The 19,284-nt window shown below is 43.9% G+C and overlaps 1 protein-coding gene across 1 annotated transcript in view; it reads right to left on the bottom strand.

Moving 5' to 3' along the window:
* The window catches only part of DNAH11 (dynein axonemal heavy chain 11), a 3,007,685-nt gene that overhangs the window by 1,039,366 nt on the left and 1,949,035 nt on the right, over positions 1–19,284 (bottom strand). The window contains exon 59 of the mRNA XM_085631597.1: positions 3,114–3,257. Coding sequence (XP_085487723.1) covers positions 3,114–3,257 — 144 coding nt within the window. The remainder of the gene's footprint in view (positions 1–3,113; positions 3,258–19,284) is intronic.

Raw genomic sequence — 19,284 nt, 5'->3', positions numbered from 1 at the left:
ATGGCGGTAGACACATCTGTGTTGTTGGATATGACTGGATACATTGTAGTAGCATACACTGCAGGGGAAGCTACGCTTGGCCCTGCCACCTGTGAGCCCAAGGAGCCACTGCTAAATCAAACGATTACACTTGCATTACTTTAATTTAGCAGTGTTCATGCTAACACAGCTTTCATGTTTACAAGACCTCTGCAGTACACAAGTCAGCCCTCTTGGCATCTTCACTAGGACCCGGATGATAGGAGGGGGCTAAGCGATTATCCAGGGGACTGAGGTTTAAAAACAAAACACTCTGCAGGTGGATCCCTGGAGTGCACAAGTCTGAGTGGCGTACTTCAACTACTATCCCCTCACAGAAGCACAATCCATTTTATTTAGCAGACATACTCAGCATGCCTGGGGAAGCACAGTATAGCTGCTAAAATGTGGCTGTCAGGGTGCACGTCAGTGCATTCACGAGGCCAATGACGAGCCACATACAGAAGAAGGGGCCGAAACCCCAGCACTGTCCCAGCTTCTGATAGGACTGTTTCCTGTTCTATCTGAAAACTGGCAGAGAACTTGAGGGGGGTCATCCTCTAAAGCATGGCCCGGCTGCTATATTTGGCTCCTCATTAGGAATCATGGTTTGCTGGTTCAGATGTCCAGCACCTGGTTCCTGCTTTGCTAATGCAATGGAGCCTCTGGGTTGTCATAAAAGGAAGCAAGGTAAGTCAAACTCAGTGCTGTGCATGTGTGAGAAAAAGTGTGTTGGCCAGTGAATAACGAAAATGAGATTGAGAGAAAGTGTTTGTTAGTTTAATGTGTTTGACAGTGTCGATGAGATGGAAAGATTGAGAATCAATGTGTGAGTGAGTATGAATAAGGGAAAGCAAGGGAGTGAGTAAAGCAGTGCGAGTGAATTCAAATGAGTAAATGGGCACTGGAGATTCCGAGAGGTAGTGGGAGTGAGTCAGGTTGTCTCTATTCATGATGCAACAGGTGCTGTTGCACGAGAGCACAGAGACCCTGGTGTAACTGCTGCATTGAAGCAGAACACCTATACCCCAATAGTTCTAATCAGAGCACCTGTACACCATTAGTTCTCATTGAGGGGTAGTGATCATGAAAGTGCGAGTGTTTGCAAGTGCGTTTATGGGTGATAAACAGTAAATACGAATGTATGGGTACATTTGTGTGTTAGGGCACCCAAGGCAAGATTTTAAAACAATGAGGTGAAACCGTGACAAGTACTAGGCATCACTACTTTCAGGGATCACCATCCGCCACTGATACCCTGTGATGTTGTGTCATTCAATCTTTTAATTAGAAGTTGTTGTCTACGGTGGCAAAAGCTGCTGCAAGGTCAAGTAGAAGGTAGCAACATGGCTGGAGTCTACTATATTCTAGTCGTCTTCCCAGATTGCTATTATTGTTGATTCAGTGCCTTTTCTATGTTGTAAACCTGTCTGTTGGGTTGCGAATAGGTTACCTTTTGCAAGAAAATCTGAGATGTAAATAAACATTGCTTTTTGAATAGTTTGCTACAAATGGACCTTTCATTATAGGTCTGTAATTTATTGGGTTCTCAAGGTCCAGTACTTGCTTCTTTAGAATTGGCTTGATGTAGGATATTTTTAATGAAGCGTTTTCAGAATTTGTTCCATGGGGTGTTTTGGTCAATAGCTGGGCAAGATTAAAGGATCATCAGAATTCCATTTGGGATACTAATTGTGACAAACAGTGGCACATTACTAGATTCCAGTTTCTCTTGAAAAATATGTTCTTTATATTGGTACAGTGACTGATTTGAATGCTAGTGAATTCATATGCAGTAGATTGTAGACAATCTTCCTGTTTATTTACCCTTTACTGTATTCATGAGAGAGAGAGACCTGGCCAAATGACACTGTAGAACTTAACAAGCAACCAAGAAATGTACAAACAGTATGGCAAATTATGGTGCAGAATCCAAGTAAGATAAACCTCATATGCATACACCTTGATGTCAACAACCTGATAAAATGTTCAGTAGATGGAATGTGTGTCATGTGAAACCTACTTCCTCTATCAAAATCTCACACAAGCATTGTAAAGTTGGGAGTCGGGAATGAGATGAGTGCAGAACAAAATGCAAGAAGCAAATTAATACAATTTATGTTACAGAGAAACTATTTGGATCTGTGTTAACTCTGAAATACTGGCACCCTAACAACTTAAGGAGGAATAAGTGCTGGCTGCAATTACCTCTCTATACTATTGACTGTGCCATCCAAGATCCTGTTGTGTCCCAACTTTGGCTGAGCCTGACCATTTGTCCTTCAAGCTCAAACAATGGTGAGAGGAGATAGGGAAATAGTGGAGGTTTCGCCAGTGCTTAGACCAAAGACATTCCTACACCTCGTGCATTAACACTATGCATGTGGATGGGGGGACAGCACAACATGCAAGCATGTCCAGTGTCTTGAAATTAAGTTGCTTGCTTTACCTTAATTGAAGTCATCAACTTCTGCAGTGGTGGCTGCAACCGTAATGGTCCACCTGCAAAGTGGAGGGCAGGCGAGTTTGCAACTCTCCAGGATGCCATAATGATTAATTAATGAATTCCAGGTTTAAGGCAGAGCTATTGGATTGTTTGGTTCACTATTTTATTTTTATGTTTTGGATATATCTGGAAAATATCTTGATATACACCTGATATCACCGAAAATTGTATGTTTTACCTGGAAGTAGCAAGATGGAAAGATAACCTAGTGTCATCATTCCTTATTTCTGCACCACAGTCCAAAATAGTTAACATGATTGTTCTTTAAAGTGCAACATTAGAGCTACTTTTATTTTTTTAGTTTTTAAAGTGAATCTCAATTGTTTTGGAATTAAGACACATCCATACATTGAAGCAGTTGTTTGTGTTCTCAGAAGGACTATTTTGAATGTTACCCAGGATTGATTTCAATATGCTATGGATAATAAATAACATGAAAACTGAAACTTTTCTCAAATTTACCGCTGAAAATGTATTTGAGTGGTTTAAGATAATCCCTTTTGAGACATTCATACCTCCACACGGCTATAGCTGATGCCCTTGGTAGACACAGACCAAACGTAATGCTCTTCGAACTCAATTAATGTACCTTTGCCATTAAGACCCTGCAAGCTCTCCAACTTCTGTCTTTTGGTATTCTGCCTTTTGGAGCAAGAAGAAGCATCACAGCAGCCGTAACATTGATGACAGCAATTGGTGGATTGACGAAAGCTTTCAATTCAGTAAGGTTCGTCTGAAAACAAATAACAAAACTTGTTTGAATACAACCTGTAATATGACAAACAATGTATACCACTGAGGCACAGTTCACTGAGGATAACATTGCAAAATATATATATATATATATATGCGTATTCCTTGTCTCGTAAGCACTCCCATAGGATTCGGAAAAAAGACGAAGCAGACCCAAACTTGCTGGTGCTGATGTTTTATTTCATTCTGTGCCCTACACCAACCACCATTGATATGTGTGTGTATATATATATTCACTGAAAAAACCATAGGTTTCACACATGTTATAGTTAGCGGAAATTTTACTGATAAAAAACCAATGAAATTGCCCCGTTATAGTTAGTGCTGGCAACTATAACTCACGCGACCGCAATCCTCTGCTGATGCTAATACTGTATTTAGACACTTATTTGCCCATGTCTTCTTCCATACATTTTTAGCTATACATATATTACAAATATTTTTTTTTCATAAAGACACATATGTCATCAGCAGAAGATTGCGGTCGCGTGAGTTATAGTTGCCAGCACTAACTATAACGGGGCAATTTCATTGGTTTTTTATCAGTAAAATTTCCGCTAACTATAACATGTGTGAAACCTATGGTTTTTTCAGTGAATTTGCAAGGTTTTTTAAATGCTAATTCCTAACTATAACGTGTGTGAAACCTATGGTTTTTTCAGTGAATTTGTACGGTTTTTTAAATGCTAAGTGACTTTACGCCATTCGTGGCGTGCGCGCCCACTTAACGCAGTTCGTTCCGTGCGCGCACGGTGCGCTTCGCGCACCGTGCGCGCACAGTGAGCACGCGGTGCGCTTCGCGCACCGCGCACCCACTTTACGCAGTTAGTGCCGTGCCCACGTTTCGCTAGATGGGCCATGTACGCACGATGCGCTTCGCGCACCGTGCGCACATGGAGGACATATTATGCGCTTCCTTGTGATAGGTAATCTGTTGAAATTTTTTGGGAAATTTCTGTGCTCTGATAAGCCATGCACAAATGGTGGCCTTCGGCCACCATTTGCACAAGGGGTGGAGAAAGTGTGGATAGTGTTTTTTTTATTTTTATTTTTTTACCGTACGCTTACGGTAAGCGTACGGTAAGCGTACCCCGCGAAATTGCCGAAAAAAAAATAATGCCGTTTTTGCTCTTGGGGGATGTTTGGGGACTCCCTCAACATGACTATGTGAGAGGGAGTTGTCAAAACATCCCCGTAACATGTTTTTGGCCATCATGTTTGATACATAACACTCAGTGCGGTAGACAAAATGGCGGACGCCGCTTCCTGGTTTCTGCCGATTCGAATGTTTACTAAGATCTAAGAGCCAATCAGAATCGTGCTCGCGCACGCCACCGTACGCTTACCGTAAGCGTACGGTAAGCGTACCGTAAGCGGGCTCAGATATATATATTGATTTAAAGGCTATTTTCTCAGAATCTACTGAACAGATTTACACCAAACCTACAAAAGGCACTTCCTTGACCTAGGGACTACCTCTCTGCCAAATTTCTAGTAATTCTGTTCAGCCGTTCGGGCTGTAGCTCGTTCTAAAGGGCCTATGGAAAAATGCATGGGAAAAACGCGTTTTGGGACCCCCCTTTTATCTCAGCCCCCGCTTGACGAATCCCCCCGAGACTTTCAGGGTAGGAGCGGAGCGTAGCGCCCCACCTATTTTGAGAAATTCGCGAGGATTCGTCGACCGGCGCCAAAGTTATTCAAAATAGAATGTTGAGGTTTTCCTATGGAAACGTGGTCCTAACTATAACTACCTACTGGCGACCGCCAGTAGGTAATATATATATATATATATATATATATTATTTATTTCTTTTTTTCACAGAAAAAACCATAGGTTTCAGGGGCGTTAGAGTTAGCTGGACATTTCACTCGTACAAAACCATAGAAATTCCCCCGTTATAGTTAGTTCAGCTAACTATAACTCGCACGCCCGCAATGCACTGCTGATGACGTCACATATTACATCACTCTTGACATGGTCACTGACATCACTCATGACATCACTGATGACATCTCAAATGACATCACTGATGACATCATCCAGTGAATGTTTGTTTTTCTGAAAATTAAATATGTTTTATATATGTATATCTCAAGGTCGATGGAAGAATAAATGGGTATACAAGTGTCTAAATTGATTTTTTTGTGGGAAAAATTGATTGAATAACTGACTGATTAAGTGTATCTTAGTGAATACATGGGTTAGTGAGTAATGTTTAAATATGTAAATATCTGTATCAGTCTCTCACTTTGTGTATAAGTGGCTGCATTGGTTGGTGAGTAGCTACATGAGTGTCTATATAGGTTATTAGTTGGATTTTTGAGTATCAGTATGAGTGTCTGAGTGTCTGTATGGTTTGGTGGGGGTATTATGTAGTGCATAGATGCATGAATGAGTGACTCACTGTTTGTATGTGTTGAAGTCAGCATGTGTGCAGGACTGTATGGGTGGATGAGTGTGTGTATGGGTGTGTTAGTGAGTGAATGACTGTCTCAATAGTATCTTTATGAGTAACTACATATGTTTTAAACTAGTATATGTGACTATTGGTGTATATAAGTGAGTATATGTGAGAGTGAGAGATTGGAAGAGTTCCTGTATGAATAAGTATGTGTTTCTATAAGTGATTGTTTAAAAGACTAAGTATGTGTAAGTTTCTGTAGAAGTAAGTGTGGTGGTGTGTGTATAACTGTATATGCAAGTAAATGGATGTTTGAATATTTATTAGCATGAGTGACTATGTGTGTGAGTAACTCTATGGATGAATGGCGGTATGTAACAGGATGTATAGGTGTATGAGTACATATGATGAGTGAGTACATGTATGAGTGACTGTATAGGACTGTTGGTGAATGAGTGGATGTGTATGGGGACCTTAGAATTACTGAATAGGTTGTTGTAACTTGTATTGGTATGTCCATTGTTTTTAAAATGTTAGTTTCTATTTTTGAATGTGTGTATCAAAGGTTATATTAGGGTGAGAGGAGGTCTGCCACTCTATCGCAAGGATGATATCATCAGTGATGTCATTTGAGATGTCATCAGTGATGTCATGAGTGATGTCACTGACTATGTCATGAGTGATGTAATATGTGACATCATCAGCAGTGCATTGCGGGCGCGCGAGTTATAGTTAGCTGAACTAACTATAACGGGGTTATTTCTATGGTTTTGTACGAGTGAAATGTCCAGCTAACTATAACGCCCCTGAAAACTATGGTTTTTTCAGTGAATTTCTAAGGTTTTTTAAATGCTAATTCCTAACTATAACGTGCCTGAAACCTATGGTTTTTTCAGTGAATTTCAAAGGTTTTTTAAATGCTAATTTCTAACTATGCCTACAGAGATAGGACATGTGAAGAAAGAAGAAATAACGCACAGAAAGAAAAAAAAGAAATGCAGAAAGAAGCAACAGAAGTCCTCAAAGACGAAGAAAAGTGCAGGAAGAATGAAAGCGTGCAGAAAGAACAAACAGAAGAGGAGAAAGAAGCCTTGTTGCAAAATCATCCTGTACCCTCAACTTTTTCAGACGGATACTGGTGGTAACTGAGTCTGACTAACCAGGCCTAGAGCCTGTGCTATTCTAAAAGACACTTAGAATACAGTGAAACACCTACATACACTAGGGAACACCATGCGTTGGGGTCCCCCTGTGATTAGCATGACCTCCTCTGTAAGACCATAGTATATAATAGGGGATGGGGATTAAAACTACCTCTTAAAATGCGCCACGGGGTGCGTTTGCACACTGGTGAAGGGAGGGGGGGTTGGCCTGAGGTGACATGTCTGCAAACACGCCTTGTGGCGCGTTTTAAGTTGGAGAATTAATTCCTCCTCAATCTTGAGGGTCCCTGGGGGACAAGTAGCCCACCAGGTACCTCCAGTATGCGCCAGAGAGCTGCGTTGCAGATAGGTGTTCAGAGGTCACGCCCCTTTTTACAACACACTGCAACACGCTGCCCCCTCCCACAATTTACAAAGCCCCGGAGGTGATGGTCACCGGGGCTGGGGGGTCCGTCACGGACCCCACAATTTTAATATTTAGACCCCCAGGGAGGTGGCCGTCCCTGGGGCGTGTGGGGGGGGCTTGAGCCCCCCAACACAGGTTATTTTTTATTTTTAAAAAAGCCCCGGGGGTGGCGGTCCCCGGGGCTGCGGGTGGGCATTGTGCCCCCCGCAATCAAAATTAAGTAGAGCCCCTGGGGGTGGCGGTCCCCGGGGCTTGGTGGGCCTTAGAGGCCCCCCAACATTAAAGTAAGAAGCCCCGGGAGTGGCGGTCCCCGGGGCTGCGGGGGGCAGTGTGCCCCCACAATCAAAATTAAATAGAGCCCCGGGGGGTGGCAGTCGCTGGGGCTGGGGGGCCCCTCTGGGCCCCCCATTACATAAAACATATTGCTCCCAGGACTTGGCCCCCCCGGGGGCTAATTAGCAACGAAGCACGGGAGCACGTGGATTTTGCCGATTTTTAAAAAAATAATTTTTTTGGGGCCCTGGGGGTCCTTGTGGGACCCCCTAAGCAGGCCTAGAGGGTCAGGGTGTTTCTACCCTGCCCCCTTTTTGCGATTTGCACGTTTTTCTGTGCTTTCTTTCTTGGTTCTACCAAGGCACAAGATGGCTGCCAACACTTCCTGAATTGGAGTGTTGACAGCATACAGCTCGTGATCGGGAGGGTGTGCGAATCCAGCGCGGCCATAGATATATATATGATTTTACTTATGATGTTCTCAGCAACTACTGAACGGATTTACACCATTTAACTAAAAGGCACGACTCTGAACCAAGGGCTACCTCTTTGCCAAATTTGGAGTAATTCCGTTCAGCAGTTTGGGCTGTAGCTCCGACTAAAGGTTCCTAAGGAAAATTGCAAGGGGAAAACGAGTTTTGGGATCCCCTTTTTTCTCAGCCCCCACTTGACGAATCACCCCGAGACTTTCAGGATAGGAGCGGACCGGAGTGCATCACCAGTTTTGACAATTTCACGAAGATTCGTCGACCGGCACCAAAGTTATTGGGAATAGAATGTTGCGGATTTCCTATGGAAAAGAGGTCCTAACTATAACTACCTACTGGCGACCGTCGCCAGTAGGATATATAATAAAGGCGCAGGAGGCAGGATGGGATACCTAGCCTCCCTGGGCCCCAAGGAGGGCCTCCCTAAAAAAAAGGAAATTGGCAAATTTAGCCGCGATCCAGTGAAAAACAAACCTCAAACAGGCGGTCACCATATAATTAGTCTGATATGGAGAGGGGGCCATCAGTAGGGTCCCCCTTGCCTGCCACTTTAGGGCACCAGGGACCCCGGGCCCAATCTAGCTATGAAGGCTCGGCAGGGGGGGCACATGGCCTTCTTCCTCTTTTTTATTGGTTTGGCAAAGCCAAACCTACGATGTGCACACTAAAGCCTGTGGACAGTGTGGGGTTGGGGGCCTGATGAGGGTTTGGCCACAGGGTCTGGCGGCAGGCCCAGCTGTGGGACCAACAGCCCGTTGTGCATGGACAAAGGCTGTGTGCAGCATGGGTTTTGTTTCCTGTAGGAAGTTGAGAGCAGGCCCTGGCTGCAACACAGGCCCTGAGGCTACCCCCATGCCATGCACGAGTAAAGGCTGTACACAGCATGGGGTTGGCTGCCTGCGGGGAGTTGGACACAGGGCCTAGCTGCAAGCCAGGCCCTGTGGCCAACCCCATGGCGCATGCGGCTAAAGGTTGTGCACAGCATGAGGTTGGCTGCCTATGGGGGAGTTGGCTGCCATTGGGTGGGACTGTTGCCAACGTCCTGCTGTGCACAGCCAAAGGCCATGCACAATGTGGGATTGGCTGCATGTGGGGGGCAGGGTTTGCAGCAGGGTCTGGCTGCAGGCGAGGTCCTGCGGACAATCCCTCACTGCCCACTGCCTTACAGCGGGGAGTTGGCTTTACGTATGATAACACAGTAGTGAAATTTAAGCTGCAAACAAAATGCATTTTTCACTAAAATGTGCAAAAGTTTATGTTTAAAAAGCACACACATAATAGGGTGGGCGATAAATTCTGCGCTGCAGAGTTTGCTGAGTTTTGCCCACTTTGCGCTCCGCCTGGAGTGCGTAGATCTGGAAAACTCTGACAACTACCACATGGTGGAATTGTTCTCACACGTGGCTCACCATAATTGAGTTGGCGATCTCAAGCATGAAAATTGAGTGCTAGGACGAGTTTCGGGACAATTTCTCAAGGCAGAAGGTCACGGCAGGTTGCAGCTCGCGTTGAGAAGGTTGATGCTCGCCTTCAGAATGCTGCCACTCAATTAGACAATCTACTTCAGTGGCAGGAAGCGCCAGCATCACCCTCTGGCGCGCCATATGGTGACATTGATACTGATTTTACAGTGTAGGAAAAGCTCTTGGTGCTAACAATCAGAGCGAACAGTGCAACACACCAAAATTCCACCACTTGCGGAACTCCGCAGAATCTTGCCGAGTTTTTGGGTAACTTCGCAGAATTACGTGGAGTTAAACTTCATGAGTTCAGCTCAACCCTAATAATAAATGCAAATTTTGTGTTAGGTAATCATACTTAGATGTTATAAGCCTATAAGTGAAGCAAAAGTGTGGATCTAACTTAGCCTAACGTTTGATGCTATGTTAGTAGAAGTTTCTCATTACCATTGAAAGGCCTGTTTTTTACATTGAGTTGTTTTGTGTAAGATGTTTCCTCTATTGCTGCAGATTTTGTAATTTTCCAGAAATCTTCAGTTAGTTAGTGAATACACACATGTTTAGGACTATTCTCACCAGGAGGAGAGGAGGCAACAGGAAGGATGACTCATGGGAAGAACACTCTGGATCGCAGAATGTGGCTGGTGTATCTTTTGAAGAACTAGCATCTGTAGACCACTGTGTAGATGTGAGAAAATCGGGAGTTCATCTATTCCCAGGATCTTACTAAAATTCTATTGGATGTCACAAAATACGAAAAGAAACATGTTTTCATTTAGAATCGTATGTGTTTATATTAGGGTGGTTCTAGAGTAGGGTAGGACTTTTTCCTTTGAGCTTTTCTCTTAAAGGGAAGCTTCACTCACTCGCACTTGCTAGAGACTCATCTTTTAGTTTCTTTATACCTCTCTACAGGAAGGTTGCTTAGCCTATTTCTTTGATGTCTGCTGATTTATAGCGGAAAATACTTTCCAGCTTAATATGCAAAGGCTTTATGCTTATGCATCAGTTCTCTCATCAGTACTCTTTATTAGGTATGTGAATTGAAACCTTATTCTACTGCATTCCAATTTAATTTAGATTAGGGAACCTCCTTTATGAAACATGCATGTCTTATTATTGCAACATTAACTGCAATTGTAACCAATATTGTATTGCTTCTTATTTTGAAATATAGATCATAGGTTTATTAATGAATATATATTTTATAAATTTGATATATTTCTACTGTACTGTGTATGTATACTTTGATGGTGCATGGAAACCAAATAAAGTACTACTACTATTGGATTATATTAACTTTTAATGCTGATACTTAAAGATTAATACTCATTAAATAAATAATGAAAAGCTAAAGAATTGAAAATAAAACCCTTTAAATCCCACAAACTTTCTCTTTGACCCCATTTTACTTCTCCTTGTTGATGAACAAAGGTCCATACGATCAATGATGGAGTTTATTTAATGACTATGCCCGAAGAATGAGATATAGAAAACCCCGCTCCGCCAAGTGGTAGCGAGAGGACAGCTTATGTCACAAGAAATAAGGAGTTGGAATAATTTGCCCAAGTTTGGAATTGCCGTCCAAAGCCAGAACTTGAAGACTGAAGGAGTCCATGGTTTCAAAGGTGCTTTCAGTGCTGGAGGTGTGAGCATCAATAGGGTTATGCGTCACAATTATTTTTATTTAGTTTCATTATTGTGTTGAAGTTATGTGTCTGGTATTTTAGAAGAGGCTAATAGATTAGTTGTGTTTAAGCACTTGATGTCGAGCAGCTGAAGTTGTTATCGGACTCAGAGTAGTCCAAGTTTCTGGTATATTTAAGAAATAATATGTTTAAGAGTTATTAGTCTGCTAAGGTTTTGTGGTGTAGATTCGAGTGGTACCATCAACTGCACAATTGACTATGACAATTTGTTGTGATTGCACTAATATTGACTGGTGTCAGTGGAACATATTGTGCAAAGGGAAACTATATCAGGGTGATTTTCGCTGGGCGAGATTTCGTTCATATGAGTGTGTGCATGTGTGTAAGGAATCGGAGGGTGTTAAAACCTTATTTATAATTTGTTTCCCATATGAATGAGCTATTTTTTATTCTTTAGCGGAACGGGCAAAAGTTATTTGTTTAATGTGCTTGGTTAAACTTGTAGAATTCTGTGTACAAGAAAAGTGTAAAGGAGGGTGGACTGCTGCAAGGAGTGAAGAACTGTCAGAGTGTGCCACGTTAAGATAAGTCAGTTGGTGTTAAGTGCTGCACCTGGATTGGGTGACAAGTCATCAAATACTAAACTGTAATAGGCTTATGAAAAAAGGAAAATATTGACATATATATATACGGAATTATAAACTGTACAAAATATTTAAATTTTAATAATTTTATATTTGCTCATTTATTGTTTAATTTTTCCAATCATTAAATATTTTAAAGCTCTTCGAGATCTGATGAGGGGTGATGTGCAGGTCCCTGTTCAGTAGGGTAAAGAGACCCAACAGAAAGTACACCAGGTCATTATATTATATTATAGGGCTTCATAAAAATTTTGTAGCTTCGTCAATGGCACATAATCACTGAAAATGAAGAACCATTCAGATTTCCACAATACGGTACTTTTAATTTAAAGATTATTAAATATGTGTGGAAAACATTATATGAAATTAAATGATCTTCTAGACCTACACAGTACGAAACATTACATGCTTGGGAGCGAGCAGCTCATGCCAAAGAGAAAAAAATGTAGAATAGAGTAAAGAGAGCAGTGCGAAATTACGCAGATGCTTCAATGGGTTGAAGGACAGCTAAGAAAGAGGAAATGCATAGTCGAGAGATCTAGAGTGTTCCTGTTGCAACTGCACCAATAAATATTGTATCAAATCCAACTGTTCCAGGTGCAATAGGAGTATTCGTGACAGGGTTTATTCCGACGTCACAAAACTCACAGATTATTGCATGGAGCCCGCCACAAAATATTAAAATCATTAAGAAAAGGGAGAAGGATTGTCTTTTCGACATCTACTGCACAAGAAGAAACAGGACCATTTGATGATGGGATTTTTCACCCATGCTTTGAAAAAACTCCAAAAAACAAAAGAATAGGAGAAATAGAGAGATCCACTTTAAGCCCGGAAAGAACAAGGCTTCTGTAGGTACCAAAATTGAAGGTGGAATTAGAAGAAATTATTAGAGAATTTCTAGACATTTCACATTTGATTCAGTAACAGGAAAATTAATTATTATATTTGAGTAAAAAAATCACAAGACATGCAGCTGCCACACATGCAAAATTGACCAAATTGGCAGGGAGATAGGATGTGGATCTCTCTAAGAGTGTTCCTTTACAGAATTGCACAGATAGGTGATGAAGCTATTGTGACAATGCGGTCCTCAGGAATGAGATAACACATTGAGGAGTTGGTGAAGGGCATCCGCAAATGGAGCAATTTTGACATGTCAGAGAGCAAGTGGGTAAAGAAACAGGGAAAGAAAAAGAAACAATCAAATACTGCAAATGCAAATGGAAAGCCACCACCAGATGAAGATAAAGATTTAACTTTCCATATGAGGGTGATACCAGATGGAGGGTATGTTCACGAACCGTGGAGCAAGGATGATCTTGCGACATTCACAGACAACTTTCTAAAACTAAGAGAGAATTCTGCCCAGTGATATTTACAATTTGATAGATTTGTTAAAATGTCAAAGGTTTTTGGGCCAAACTTGAATACTTTCTTTGATATTGTGGTACTGAGTGATCTAAGGGCTGAATGGAAGACAGCTATACAATGGACAGGTACTGAACCTTCAAGTAATGCGCGTACTCAAACTTCTTCACCTGTGGTGATGGCAAAGTATAATGAGGTGATTACCTTTTTGAAATGAAAAGTTCCAGCAAGGGATACTGTTTGGTGAAAGATCAACAGAACTACTTGGGAGGCTAAAGAATCGGTGCATGCTTATTATGAATGATTGTTGCAGGTGTTTAAACAGCACAGGGACAAGAAAATCCTGAAAAGGGAGATGTGGGGAGTTTTGTGTCACAGTTCATTCTTGGGTTGCAACTAGAAATTAGCATGCACATAGAACAGAATGTGATTTGTTGGCAGACAAAGCCCTGAGATTAGATCCGGAGGTATGCAAAATACTGTCATGAAGAGCAAAAGATGAAGCATTAAAGACTAAAAGAGAAATTTTTGTTGGCACAGACTGAGCTGGCTCCAAAAGGGTTTCAAAATCAGTCAGGAAATGCTGATGGAATGCAGGGTGTTAGTTTCCAGAATTGGGGACAGACAGCTCAAGGTGGACTGAATGTTTCTCAGGGTAGAGGTAAAGGTGTTCCCGTAGATCCAAAATCAGAGTAGACATTGAAATGCTGAAGAAATTGACTCCTTGTCACTATTGCAACAGCCTTTGACATTGGAAGACGGGATCCAAATCATGTGAGAGTTGATGGGCAAATGCAAGGTATAAATCATACACAACTGCAAAATGTTCCAATTAAACGGATGCAGATGTCAATGCAGTCACTAGTTCCCTGGGATTCCTCACAGAATATGGGGAATCCCAGATTCAAAATTAATCAGGTACCAAGAGCAAATATAAATCCACTCCAAAATTAGAGCCCATTTCAACAGTTTCCCATGTTGCAGAACTAGAAATTTGACTCTGACAAGTTCCAATGACGGTGCCTGAGGAGGGAGGAAGGTGGCATTCTTTGCACAGTCTAGGAGGTTGACCAAAGTTGACCATTTGTAGAAGGAGTGGTAAATGGCCACCAAGTGTCATTAATTATTGGCACATGTGCTACACGTTCTACTGTTGGACCAGCATAAGTCCCAAAACTACCCCACTTGGGAAAGAAGATCCAAGTTGTATGTGTTGTAAATAAATAAATAACTAATTCTGTTTCAAAGAAAGTACTTAGAGAAATAGGGACATTTGAGGAAGATCACTAATTTGTGGCATGTGATCCAAGTCCTGCAAATCTGTTAGGAAGGGGTCTTTTTTGCAAGATAAATTGCACTTTTTTCTGCATACCGCACATTTTGGGATTGTTAAAAGTATTTGTGGAAATGAGGCAGAAGGTCATGTTGTTATCAGGGTAATAAAGACACGTTTGGCAACACTTTTGGTGGGGAATTCTGGATAAGGAAGCAGAACATTTTGTGAACAGCTATAGGGAATGCTTGGTGAGGGATGTGGCTCATGTCCCTGTGCAACTCCTAAAAAAACATGCGGAGTTGAAGAAGCATCTAAGGAATAAGATGGCTTTGGAAGTTGATAATATTGGGAACTAAATTAAAATATATTCTTGCGATATTGAATTATTTCTTTAAGTGAGTGAGTGGGTGGGTTGGTGAGTGGGTGGGTGGTCCCTTTTGTTGTGAGTGTAACGTCCATGGGTTTTATTGGATTTTTGAAGAATGTTGTTTATCACAAACTTTACCGAGAGTAAGATGTTACATATAATGGTGCTCAAATGATTTCACAGTAGCTGGAAGAATGTTTGACTTTAATGAGTATTAATCTTATAAATAGGATTTAAATTGTTCTTCCATTAACAGATTAGTCGAGCATTTTAATAAGTTTAAAAAAGTCATTTGCAATTGACCATGATAAAAAGGTTTACATAGTGGAATTCCATGTGGTGGGAGTTGTAGGGGGTGGTACTAGGCCTGGGCGGAGATCGTGGAGTTCCGAAGTGACAAACTCCACCAAGCTAAGCGGAGTTCTGCCAGTGGCAGAGTGCGTTACCTCCTGAAGTTTCCACTGATTTTTAGCACTGGGAGTTTGTACTGTGCTGTAAAATAAGCACAAATGGCATCATGTGCAGCACAAGAGGGTGCTACTTCTTTCTGTCGCTCGAGTGGAAGTTCTACTCAAGCCGCAGCTCCCTCAACACCAACAAACGTTTTCTCAGCGTGAGCGATAGTGACCATCCACGACTGCCCCTGTTGAGAAATCTCACTCGTAAGCGGTCTAGCATCAGATTTTTCTCACTCACACTCACTATCTTACCAATGGCAAGTGAGGAAAATATCAGCAGAGTTTGTCAGAGCTCCATTGAGCACAGGGTGCGAAAAAGTACATGAACGGAGCAGAGTTTACTGCCCAGGCCTAGTTAGTAAACACCAAATTAAGGCACCATTCAATCAATCAAACAGAGGGTTGCTAAAGTGCAGCTACTCACGCGTAGGGTCTCATGTCGCTGGGGGGGGGGCGCAGCTCCCAGATGTTCATTCAGGTTTGTCGAAAGCCAGGTCTTGAGGCCCTTCATGAACTTGGAGAGTGTTGGTGTCTGCCGGAGGTGGAGTGGGAGGGTGTTCCATGCCTTAGCTGCAAGGAAGGAGAAGGACCATCCTCTTGTTCTGGTTTTCTTGATGCGTAGACCCGTAGCTAGGAAGAGCTGGGCTGAGTGGAGTGATCTCTGGGTTGTGTGGAATGAGAGGCGGTGGTTCAGGTAGGCTGGTCCGGTGTTGTAGAGGGCTTTGTGGGCATGCGTGAGAAGCTTGAAGGTGATTCTCTTTTCGATGGGGAGCCAATGTAGTGTCCGCAGGTGTTTGGAGTTTGCGGGTGAGTTTTTTTTTTGCCCCCAGCATAGAGTGCATTGCCGTAGTCCAGTCTACTGCTGATGAGGGCGTGGGTGACGTTTTCCTGTGCTCCAGAGGAATCCAGTTGAAAGTCTTTTGTAGGAGATGGAGGGTGTGGAAACAGGCAGAGGTGACTGCGTTGATTTCGGGGGTTCATTTTGATTTCGAAGTCCAGGATGATTCCAAGGTTATGTGCGTGGTCGGTGGGGGAGGGGAGGGTTACAGAGGGCGGGGGGCCATCAGGTGTCATACCATGCGTCTTGGTGAGGGTCCATGATGAGTACTTCAGTTTTGCCATTGTTGAGTTGTAGGCAGTTGTTCTTCATCCACCTGGCGACGGCTTCCATTCCTGCTTGGAAGTTGTGTTTGGAGATGTGAGATTTGGTGGATAGAGAGAGGAGGAGTTGGGTGTCATCTGCGTAGGATACCATTTTGAGTCCGTAGGATCTGACGATGGGTGCGAGTGGAGCCATGTAGATGTTGAACAGGGTGGGGCTGATGGAGGAAACTTAGGGAACTCCGCAGGTGGTTGGTGTGGGGTCAGAGAGGAAGGGTGGGAGTCTGACCGGCTCTGTTCTGCTAGACAGGAAGGAGTGGATCCAGTCGAGGGCCTTGTGATGGATTCCTGCATCATGTAGTCATCGTGCTTGGGTGCGGTGAGATACGGTGTCAAAGGCCGCGGAGAGGTACAGGAGGATGAGGGCCACAGTCTCTCCTCTGTCGAGGAGGGAGCAGATGATGTCTGTCACGGCGATAAGGGCTGTTTCGGTGCTGTGGTTTATCCTGAAACCGGATTGGGAGGAGTCAAGGATGTTGTTTTCTGCTATGAAAGAGGTGAGCTGGCTGTTGGCGGCTTTTTCAATGACTTTCACCGGATATGGGAGTAAGGAGATCGGTCTGAAGTTTTTTAGGTCAGTGGGGTCCGAAGATGGTTTTTTCAGGAGAGGGTTGATCTCGTCATGTTTCCAGTCGTCGGGGAAGGAGGCGGTCTCAAAGGAGCATCGATGATTCACCGAAGCATGGGGGCGATTATGTCAGCGGCTTTGTGGTAGATGTTGTGGGGGCAGGGATCCAAGGGGGCTCCGGAGTGGACTAACTTCATGGTTTTCAGGGTGTCATCGATGGAGAGGGCGGTCCAGCTGTTGAGTGTAGGTTGCGTGGTGTGGGGATGGTGGTTGTGTGATCAATGTGTAGGTCTTTGTCATCGAAGTTGTCGTAGATGGTCCTGATTTTGTGGTGGAAGAAGGTGCTGTGTCTGTCGCAGAGGTCCTGGGAGGGGCGGATGTCAGTTGTCTCACTGTTGGGTTGTGCAAGCTCTTTGATGATGCCAAAGAGTTACTTGCTGTTGTGCAATCGGGCAGATATTCTGTCCTGGAGTGCTTTCTTCTTTGCAAGTCTGATGAACTTGTGGTGGGTGGCAGTGTCTGTTATGAAGTTGTCAAGGTCTGCTGTGGTTTTGGAGTTCCTCTATAACTTTTCTAGGCATCTGCAGGTTCGACTTGATTCTCGGAGTTTGACGGAAAACCAGCTGGCTCTCTTGTTGTGTGGGTTGTTAGCTTTCTTGAGGGGGCAATGGTCTTTGCGCAGTCGGTGAGCCAATTGTGCAGGGTTCGGGTGGCAGCAGTAGGGTCGTCGTCTGTGGTGGTGGGAGCGGAACTGCTGAGAGAGGCTGTGAGCTGGTCGTTTGGGGATCTTGTTCCAATTTCTCCATTGGGGCCATGTAGGCATTTGCGGGTGATGTTAGTTCTGAAGGTAAAGTGGATGCAACAATGGTCCGTCCATGATAGTTTGGAGAAGTGGCTGAAGGTGATGGAGTTTCCTGCTGTGAACATGGGGTCGAGGGTGTGTCCTGCTGAGTGCAGGGCTTCTGGTACGATGTGTTTGAGTCCGATGTTGAGGAGGTTTTCCAGGAGGGAGGAGGAGTGGGGGTCCTGGAGGTTTGTTGAGGTGGAAGTTGAGGTCGCCAAGCAAGGTTTAGTCGATGGAAGTGATGGCTTGCGAGGTGATGATGTCGGTGATGGAGTCGGTGAAGGGTGCCTCAAAGGGTGGTGGTCAGGTTGGTCAGTATCGTGAAGTGAAGGTGTTCAATCAGGTCTGTGGGCCCGTTGGTGTGGGTGAGCTATGGTGATGCCTCCTTCAGGGTGGTTGGGGCAGTTTTTCCGGTGATCTTGTAGCCTTTGGGGATAGCGATCGTGATGTCAGGTCCTGAAGTGGTGTTCGTCCAGGTTTCTGTGAGGAAGGTGATATCTGGGGAGGTGCTGTCGAGGAGGTCCCAGACTTCTATGGTGTGTCTGCGGAGGGAGCGGACGTTGAGGAGGATGCATTGCAGAGATTGGTGTACAGTGGAGTTGCGGTGGTAGGGTAGAGGTGGATCCTGGGGGTCGGCAAAGCAGGAGGAATGGTGGTAGTGGTGGCAGGTGAAAGGTCCGTGGGTGTCACATGGCAAGGAGAGGCTGCAGTTGTTATCCTTGCTGGTGTTGAGTACTTGGAAAGCCGAGGAGCTGTAGAGCTGGCGGGTTGGAGGACCGCGATTGGGTTCGCGGATGGGCACAGACAGGTTTGCCTAAGGCGTGCCTTTGGCTCGGGCGATGGTGGGACGTCTAGGAGACAGAAGCTGAAGAACGTGGGAGTGGCAGCCGTGGCAGGGAAAGGAAAGGAAAGAAGATTAGCATAAAGAGGAGAAAAGTCAGAATTTGAAATAGGCAGAAGAAAAAAGGCTGATGAAAGTCAAAAAGTCCCGCAGGCAGTGGGCAAAAAGTATAAAACAAAAGCACGGTGCAGCAAAAGGAAGGCAAAAGCAAATGAAGGACCGGGCACAGGGGCCTCGAACCCCGTCAAAGGCAGCACTTTGGGCAGGACACTCACAGCGGTGTTACGCAGTGGGAGTGCAGTTTCCTGACCAAGAGGCAGGGGTCCTTTTGAGTTGTGGTGGGGATTCTGTTGTTGGAGAAAAAGGGTTGAGTGACGTGGTGAATATGATGAAGAAGATGTAAAGGAAGAGCTGCCACAGAATTGGCAGAAAAAGTAAGAGTTTGGGTAAGTTTAAAGATTAATGGATGGAATACAAATGGCGGGAAGAAGTGTTTCACTCTAGAAAAGGTTATGTAAGTCAAAGTGAATGTGGTGATGAAGAGTGATGGGAAGATGTAGAGCAAGAGTATGATTCCTGTGCTTCAAACTATGAAAATAAAAGTGGTGTGTCGAAATCTGGGCGGAAGTGCCCAGA

This window comes from Triturus cristatus, chromosome 10 (genome assembly GCF_964204655.1).
Source record: "Triturus cristatus chromosome 10, aTriCri1.1, whole genome shotgun sequence".
NCBI classification, from domain to species: Eukaryota; Metazoa; Chordata; class Amphibia; order Caudata; family Salamandridae; genus Triturus; species Triturus cristatus.
This window is presented reverse-complemented; position numbering and strand designations above follow the sequence as displayed.